This window comes from Suricata suricatta, chromosome 10 (assembly GCF_006229205.1).
Source record: "Suricata suricatta isolate VVHF042 chromosome 10, meerkat_22Aug2017_6uvM2_HiC, whole genome shotgun sequence".
NCBI lineage: Eukaryota > Metazoa > Chordata > Mammalia > Carnivora > Herpestidae > Suricata > Suricata suricatta.
The window spans coordinates 62,516,722-62,525,604 of NC_043709.1; the positions used below are offsets into that span (position 1 = coordinate 62,516,722).

General features: G+C 51.3%; 1 protein-coding gene across 2 annotated transcripts in view; it reads left to right on the forward strand.

Moving 5' to 3' along the window:
- POU6F1 (POU class 6 homeobox 1) overlaps positions 1-6,912 on the forward strand; it is a 29,346-nt gene extending 22,434 nt beyond the window's left edge. For both annotated transcript variants that reach the window (XM_029953463.1, XM_029953462.1), the window contains exons 7-10: positions 560-763; positions 4,668-4,809; positions 5,356-5,524; positions 6,474-6,912. In XM_029953463.1, the coding sequence (XP_029809323.1) occupies positions 560-763; positions 4,668-4,809; positions 5,356-5,524; positions 6,474-6,819 (861 nt within the window). In that variant the 3' untranslated portion in view covers positions 6,820-6,912. The remainder of the gene's footprint in view (positions 1-559; positions 764-4,667; positions 4,810-5,355; positions 5,525-6,473) is intronic.
- Positions 6,913-8,883: the final 1,971 nt, after the last annotated feature.

Sequence of the window (8,883 nt, forward strand, 5' to 3'; positions counted from 1 at the left end):
GGGGGGGGGGGGGGGGGGGGGTACCAGGACTCAGGCTGAGGGTCACAGACATTCGGACAGGGTGTCACGCTGCTGTTCATCTGTCATGTGGCAGCTCTCTGCTGATGCTGAGCCTAGGCAGGGGCCTCGCCTCCACCCTACTTTATAGAGGTGCTCACTCTAGTTGGGGGTTTTCCTTTGTGGAGCACCCACTTTGTGGCCAGGTCCTGTGTCAGGTGCTTTCTCACATGGTATCTCACCATATTGTGAGTACAGGTCTATTAGGTGGAGATTTTCATTCCCATTTTACAGGGGAGAAGGCTGAGGTTCGGAGAAATTAAGGCACCCAATAAAATGTGGCGGGGCAGGGATTCACGTCTAGGGCTGTGTGAATCACATGCAGGCCTATTGTTGCTCTGGAGATACAATAAAGGAGACAGCTTTATTGATGAGGGAATTGAAGTCCAGAAGGCTTAAATGATTTGTTGATGTCCCTTCTCCTGCCCATGTGGGGGTTGGGGTTGGGGGTGGACGCTGACACTGGCCTCACACCTGGGGTCCCTGCCTTGTTTCCTCCCAGGTTATTGGAGCACTTCCGTGGGTCGTGAACTCGGCTAGTGTGGCAGCCCCAGCACCAGCCCAAAGCCTGCAGGTCCAGGCTGTGACACCCCAACTGCTGCTGAATGCCCAGGGCCAGGTGATTGCGACCCTGGCCAGCAGCCCCCTGCCTCCGCCCGTGGCTGTCCGGAAGGCAAGCACGCCTGAGTCCCCTGCTAAGAGTGAGGTACAAGGGCTGGGTTGGGATGAGGGCAGGGGTGGGGGGTGCAGGCAGTGCTGTCTGGTGTGGCCTGCCTCTCTCAAGACTGCAGGGCAGGACAGTATTATTTTCTGAAGCCCCTGGGAAACAGGGTGCCTCCCCAAAGGGAGGGGAAATCCCAGAGTAGAAGGTCCAAATGAGTCCCCGCATACTCTGTTCAGGGAAAGAGCACTCCCCTGCCCCTCCCCACACACACCAGAAACAAGTGTATGTGCTCTCAGAGGCCGATGCCATGGTGAAAAGGCCAGGGAGGTAGCCAAAGCAAACTGGGCCTTGATTAGCTCCAGGGTGAACAGATTGCCAGGAAAGCCCCAGAAGGTGATGTGGAACCCCCTCCGCCTCACCCCTTCACTCCACATTGATGATTCCTTTATTTGTTCATTCCAGGAGCAGTTTTTGAGTGCCTCTATATTCCAGGTGCTGAAGGTCTAGGGATGAGTAAAATGCCTTTCCTAGCCTTAGGTAGCCCACTGCTGGAGACAGTTGTGAACCAGTGTGACAAAAACTATGATAGGGACATGATAAGACTGTGATAGGGATGTGATAAGTCGCTGTAGGGACCCAGAGAAGGGAGTTCTTGACAGACTGGGGAATTCGGCCAGGCTTCACAGAGAGGGACGTTGAACTAATCTAAAAGGATGAGGTGGATGGGAGAGTGGGCCTTCCTTTACTGTAATTGCAGGAATTAGAATGTGCCGGAGCAGGGGTTTCCAACCGTGTGGGTCAGAGGCACCTGGAGGACTTGTTGGAATGCAGATTCCCAGCACACACATCCCCCGACCCTTGGAATTTCTTCCTCAGTAGTTCTGGAGTGGGGCTCAAGAATTTGCATTTCTAGCAAATTCTCGGGTGATATTGAGGTCTTGGCTTTCTTTTCTTTTTTAAATTTTTTAACTTTTATTCATTTTTGAGACAGAGAGAGACAGCATGAGCTGAGAGAGGAAGACACAGAATCCAAAGCAGGCTCCAGGCTCTGACGAGCCATAGCACAGAGCCCGATGCAGGGCTTGAACTGACGAACTGTGAGATCATGACCTGAGCTGAAGTCAGGCACTTAACCCACTGAGTCACTCTTAGGCACCCCGAGGCCTTGGCTTTCAATGTGGCATGCTGCTTCCAAGCTTTGGGAATAACCTCCTAGGCTCATCCGTAAAATGGAGATTATCCAAGTACCAAGTTCAGAAGGTTATGAATGTTAACAGATATATTACACACTCTGGTACACAGGAAGCACTGGGAAACACATGCTTTTATTTGATCACTATTATTATGTAGCAGGGAGTCATGGAAGGGTTTTTCCCAGGAAGTGGCTAATTAGATGTGTGTTACAAAAAATTAGAGGCGCCTGGGGGGCTCAGTTGGTTAAGTGTTCGATTTGGCTCAGGTCATGATCTCACAGTTCGTGAGTTTGAGCCCTGCGTTGGGCTCTGTGCTGACAGCTCAGAGCCTGGGAGCCTGCTTTGGATTCTGTGTGTGTCTCTCTCTCTCTCTCCTTCTCCTGCTCATGCTCTGTCTCTCTGTCTCCCAAAAATAAATAAATGTTAAAAAAAAGTTTTTTTAATAAAGTAAAACTGCCACTTAAAAAAAATAAAAAAGGGGCGCCTGGGTGGCTCAGTCGGTTAAGCCTCCGACTTCGGCTCAGGTCAGATCTCACGTTCGTGGGTTCAAGCCCCGTGTCGGGCTCTGTGCTGACAGCTAGCTCAGAGCCTGGAGCCTGCTTCCGGTTCTGTGTCTCCTTCTCTCTCTGCCCGCTCCGCCTCTCATGCTCTGTCTCTGTCTGTATCCAAAATAAAAAACATTAAAAAAAATTTAAAAAATAATAAAAAAATAATTCTGTTTCAAAAACAGAATTTCTATGGGGCACCTGGATGGCTCAGTTGGTTGAGCGTCTGACTTAGGCTCAGGTCATGATCTTGCGGTTCATGGGTTCAAGCCCCACATTGGGCTCTGTGCTGACAACTAGCTCAGAGCCTGCAACCTGCTTTGGATTCTCTGCCTCCCTCTCTCTCTGACCCTCCCCTGCTCGTGCTGTCTCTCTCTGTCTCTCAAAAAAAAAAAAAAAAAGAAAAAAACCATAAAAAATAGAATTTATAAAATAAATAAATATTTAATTAAAAAAATTACCTGTTATCCAGGTGGAGCTAAGAACTGAACTGTGGTGAGACTTGAGTCCCTGTCACTTGTTAGGAGGCAGCTGAAACAGTTCTAGCAAGAAACCAGGAGCCCTGAACTAAGACTATGTCCCTGGGGAGGAAAAGGGACTGGACTTGAAAGCTACCAAAGGGTAGAATCCAGGGAATAGGACTCATCCTAGAGAAATGTGCACTTTCCAGGAAGCTGTTTTATTTATTTTTATTTTTATTATTTAACATTTATTTATTTATCTTGAGAGAGACTGAGACAGTGTGAGTGGGAGAGGGGCAGAGAGGGAAACAGAATCCTCACTACCAGCATGGAGCCAGATGTGGGACTTAAACTCATGAAACTGCAAGACCATGACCTGAGCCAAAACCAAGAGCCAGATGTTCAACTGACTGAGCCACCCAGGTGCCCCTTAGGAAGCTTTTTAAAAAAAAAATCATCCCGGGGCACCTGACAGGCTCAGTCGGTAAGTAGACCATGCAACTCTTGATCTTGGGGTTTTGAGTTCTAGCCCCACACAGGGAGTAGAGTTTACTTTAAAAAATTATACTAAAAATACTACTTTCATATATTTATAGTTTCTCTTGATAAATATTATACACACACTTAAAAAAAATTTTTAACGTTTATTTATTTTTGAGGGACTGAGAGACAGCATGAGGGACAGAGAGAGGAAGACGCAGAATCCAAGGCAGGCTCCAGGCTCTGAGCTGTCAGCACAGAGCCCAAAGCGGGGCTCGAACTCATGAGCTGTGAGATCACCACCTGAGCCAAAGTCGGACTCTTAACTGACTGAGCCACCCACGTGGCCCTGATACACATTTTTTATAAAAATTCCAATATTATGTGTAAAGGAAAAAAGGCAAAAATCCCTTACAAGTCTACCTCTAGAGATATAATTGCTGTTGACAACTTGCTTTATATGCCTCAAGATTTTTTTTTCCTGAAAATTCATACATTATTTTTCATAGGAATTATTCTATAAAAACTGTTTTCACTTTATTTTTTCTTCTGCTTAGCACTGTGACCCAGAGCTCTTTTCATGTCAGTTAATTAGTAGATTTACTGTGTTCTTTTTTTTTTAATGTCATTTATTTTTGAGAGAAAGAGACAGAGTGAGCAGGGGAGGGGCAGAGAGAGAGGGAGACACAGAATCTGAAGCAGGATCCAGGCTCTGAGCTACCTGTCAGCACAGAGCCCAATGTGAGGCTCGAACGCTCAAACTGTGAGATCATGACCTGAGCTGAAGTTGGACACTTAACTGACTAAACCATCCAGGCACCCCACTGTATTCTTTTTAACAGCTGCACAGAATCTCATTGTGAAAAGGTCCCCAGAGTCATTTGCCAGTTCCCTGTTAATGGACATTTGGGGCCTGGGAGGGTCTAGAATCACTTGTAGGTTTCTGTTGTGAGGGAAAAGATTTGAGACCAGTTATCTTATGGGGCTTTGAACAAGCGTACCGAACCTTTCTGTGCCTCTGACCTGCCTGTGTCCCAGGTGGCTGCAAGGCTCCAAATTCGGGGGGTTGCTGTCCTCACTTCAGAGGCCACTGTCATTGGACGGGTGCTAATAAGTAGCTTCTAGTCTTGCTTCGTGTTGGGGCACAGAGTGTGCTGGTGAGTGAGGATTTCCTGCCCATGTTGCCCTGCCTGCGGTCCGTGCAGGAACTCCGACCCCCTGAGCCAGGCAGGTGGGCAGTTGGGACTCATTGGCTCTCTTGTCCCAGGTCCAGCCCATCCAGCCCACGCCAGCCGTGCCGCAGCCTGCTGTGGTCATCACCAGCCCAGCCCCGGCGGCCAAGCCGTCGGCCTCTGCTCCCGTTCCCATCACCTGCTCCGAGACCCCCACGGTCAGCCAGTTGGTATCCAGTAAGTGACTCCTGAAAAAGATTGTAGAGAAGAGGAGAAGCATTTATTCGGATGCCCCAGCTTCTTTAGACGCTACTCTCCTTAGTAAACTTTCTAGCACCCAGAGGGGAAGGGCAAAGGCCTGACACCAGGGATTAGCTTTCTTATTCCCGTTGCTGCTGGGCTGGATTCGAGGCACGTTGAGAATGGAGGCCGCTTCTTCAAGAAGCTGATCCATTGGCTCTCCTCTCGTTTTGTCTCTCTCACCCAGTATCTGAGGAATGTGGATGGCTAAGGTGTGCTTGGGGCCAGGAGTAGGGACAATGGGGGAAGGTTAGCCATTAGAGCTGGAAGAACCGGAAAAGAGACCCCTACTTTCAGATAGGTTAGTCCAGGCCCCATTCCCTCAAGTTTTGTTTGCTTTGGGAACAGGGGTGATGAGGGTGTTAAGGGTACACAGGCCTTTTGTCAAGTGTTCTCCTCCCTCAGCCTTCACCAGGCCAGGCCAATAAGCTAGATAAGCAGGGCTATCACCCGTCTTACCCCTGGGGCCTTCCTCTGACCTAGAGCCACACACCCCAAGTCTGGATGAGGACGGAATCAACTTGGAAGAGATCCGGGAGTTTGCCAAGAACTTTAAGATCCGGCGGCTGTCCCTGGGCCTCACGCAGACTCAGGTGGGTCAGGCTCTGACTGCAACGGAGGGCCCAGCTTACAGCCAGTCAGCTATCTGCCGGTGAGTAAGGCTGCTCTGGACAAGGTTAAGGCCTGTTCAGGCACCTGATGCCACTAAGCACTCGCTGGGACCCAGGTGCATGGCTCCTTTCCATATTCTCCCTTGCTCCTGCCTCCCAGACCAGGAATGCTGCTCTAAGGGTAGATGGGAACACCTAGAGTAGCCAAAGGCTGATCCAGTCTGTCTGAGGGCTGAGCATGTATGTGGTCTTTCACTGGGGGGAACCCAAGACCCTAATCCATTCAGGAGCCCTGCAGGGAAAGAGGACAGCTTAGGCGGTTGGTCACATAAGTGGGAACAGTTTTGACATAACTGTCCACCACAACCCTTCCTCCCCACTGTAATGCTCCCCTCCCCCACTCCCAAGGCATGACTATAAAGGGTCGTAGCTGATTTTTCTGTGTGCAGTGTTCAGACTGGTTCTGATCCCAACATCGAAGGAGGGCAGAGGGTTGCAAACAGGAATGAGTGCACAGCTCGGGGATGGCCGAAAGGTGCCTGCCAGCGCCCAGATTAGACGAGAGTGACCGCTAGACCAGGTGTCACCCTGCGGGGTCTGTAGTCGCATTCGGGCTCAGCCAGGAAGAGCAGTCTGACTCAGTGTCGCTGCTGTGAGACTGAATCGGAGAGGATGGCACTCGCGATATCCATGTGCCACCTCTGAAGCCGTCTCAAGAGAACTCCTCAAAGGACCTCACTCATTTGGGTGTGAACATTCTGGAAGAGTTGTAACAGTTGCACTGTTACCGTTGCACCGCTGAACTGAGGCCATGGGAGTGGTCTCGCTTCTATGAGCTGCCTTACAGGATAGTCTGTGGAGTCAGGGCTTGCCTGAGGCAGGGTGGGCTTGATGGGGGTGCTGAAGGGAACCTTTAGTACGGCCCCAGCAGTCCGTAGAAGAGCGACCCCTTGCGGAGAGTACTCACACCCCCATGTGGGTCACCCACAGGTTTGAGAAGCTGGATATCACGCCCAAGAGTGCCCAGAAGCTGAAGCCGGTGCTGGAAAAGTGGCTGAATGAAGCTGAACTCCGGAACCAGGAAGGGCAGCAGAACCTGATGGAGTTCGTGGGAGGTGAGCCCTCCAAGAAACGCAAACGCCGCACCTCCTTCACCCCCCAGGCCATCGAGGCTCTGAATGCCTACTTCGAGAAGAACCCACTGCCCACCGGCCAGGAGATCACCGAGATTGCTAAGGAGCTCAACTATGACCGTGAGGTCGTGCGGGTCTGGTTCTGCAATCGGCGCCAGACGCTCAAGAACACCAGCAAGCTGAATGTCTTTCAGATTCCCTAGGGCTCGGCCCTCAGCCCTGTGTTCCAGCACTTTGTACTTTTCCCTTGGCCCCTGGCTGCGGCCACTGCCATGACAGCACCTGTCATTCTGCCACGTGCGGCTGTGCTGGTCCTCGGTCGTGAGACTCCACTGTGTGCATGTGCGTTCACTGCCTCCCTCCTCTCCTCCACGTAGCTCACGTCACGGGGAGGGCAGAGGGGCCCACCTGCGAGCTCCAGGCTCGACGCTGGTCACGCCAAGGGACCCCTCCCATAAGTGGTGTCACTTAAAGAAGCACTTTGCTAATATGGTTTTCGAAAGGTGAATTCTGGTTGGGAACCAGAAACTCCCTATGTCTGGGGCAGGGCTGTGGCAGCCCCTACATACCACTGGCCCTTAGCTCTTGTCTTTGATGGCATTCTCTCTCCACCCTCTCTTCCCCTCTGCTCCTCTGTGGAAGTGTCGCTGGTACCAGCAGCTTGTCCAGTGGAACCACAGCCTTGACTCCCATCTTTGCCTGCAGGCACCTTGTCCCTGAAAGGACCCGAGAGGCACAGTTACGAAAAGTGTGATGAGCTGCTCAGGTCAGGCTCAGTGTCTGCCTTGCCCTCACGGTCAGAAGGCTCCCGCAGCCCGGGGGCCAGGACATGTGATCTTCTTTCCCACTTCTCCCTGCTTCCTTTGGGGGGAAATTGCACTAAAGCAGAATCTGTTCATTTGTAATCCAGGTTGGAAGGAAGCAGCTTTGAACTCTGGCCATCCTGGAGTTGACCTGGGTCTATGGCAGGTTGGGAACTTGATAGATAAACCCATCCTTCCAGATTTTAATCTAAACTCTGCCCATGGCTGTCTCTCTCACTAGACAGTGAGGGCAAAAGAGCCGGCAGCCTGGAAAATCTCACTGCCCAAGCTTTCAGCACCCCGGAGAGAAATGAGGAAAGAACGCGGACTCTCTCTTTCTTTTGTCTTCCCATTCACCCCCAACCCAGTGCTGGGCCTTCTCAGAGGGGCACATGAAACTCTAAACCAGACAGCAAGGCTCTGGGGAAGAGGCCAAAAAGAATCCAGAAAGAATGAATGGCAACCCAGGAAAGTCTCTTGTGGAAGGTGACTTAACTCTAATTTTCTTGGTGGCTTTGAGCCTTGGATACTGGAGGAGAAATCTCGTTTTGTCCAGAGTCTTAGACCATGTGTTTGTGCTAACAATCCCCCCGCCTGCCAGAGCTCCTCTGAGTCATGAATACCCTCGAAGCAGGATGAGTTCTACCTGCAGAGAGGACAATGAGGGGGTGTTGGAGGGGGTACCCCATCCGAGCTGCTAAGTGAGTTTCCCAGCCCCACAGTGGCTAGACAGCCCCTGAAACTCAGTATATTACTCCAGGAGGTCGGGAGAGCACTAAGAGGTTTGCTTAGATGAAGCTAGGCTTGCTGTGTAGACCATCCCCAAGGGCCACAAGTCACAGAAGCAGGACTCCAGCAACTCCACGGCACCTCACATGACATACCCTGACAAAGTGGTTGCCAGGCGAGGGCACATCCTGCCCACACTGGTCACTGGCACAGAGTCCCCTCCTTGTCTAGCTTCCTCTTCCTCCAGCTTGTTGTGTTTCCTTTCTTGCCTACAACTGGTCCCTGTCTGGCCCTACAATGCCAGAGAGTCCACTCCCTTGGTAGTCCTGCCAGTGAGAGGACAGTTGTGTGTCCAATTTCCCCCAGCCCTCTTACGCACACACACACTCCTGCCCCACTGCGTTCAGACCGACCAAACTTTCCAGAGTGTGGCGGGCACCCTGCCTGCCCCAAGGCTCCCGGGAGAGAATACGCCTCCAAGGGGGAGGGAGGCTTCACGCTCAAGTTTAGGCTTATCCACCTGTGTCAAGGAGATGAGGGGCTCACTCGGGAGGGGCCTGGTAAACAAGTTTTCAGTAAGAAGAGTTAGAGTCCTGGAGTTTGTGAAGTGACTTACACTTCGATAAATTAGAGAGAGGCCGGCTTTCACCCGCAAACACTTGTGTTCAGATATGCTTTCTTTTTTTGGGAGAGACAAGTGGGTCAAGCTGGAGCCCTGGGAGCAGCCTATAATCC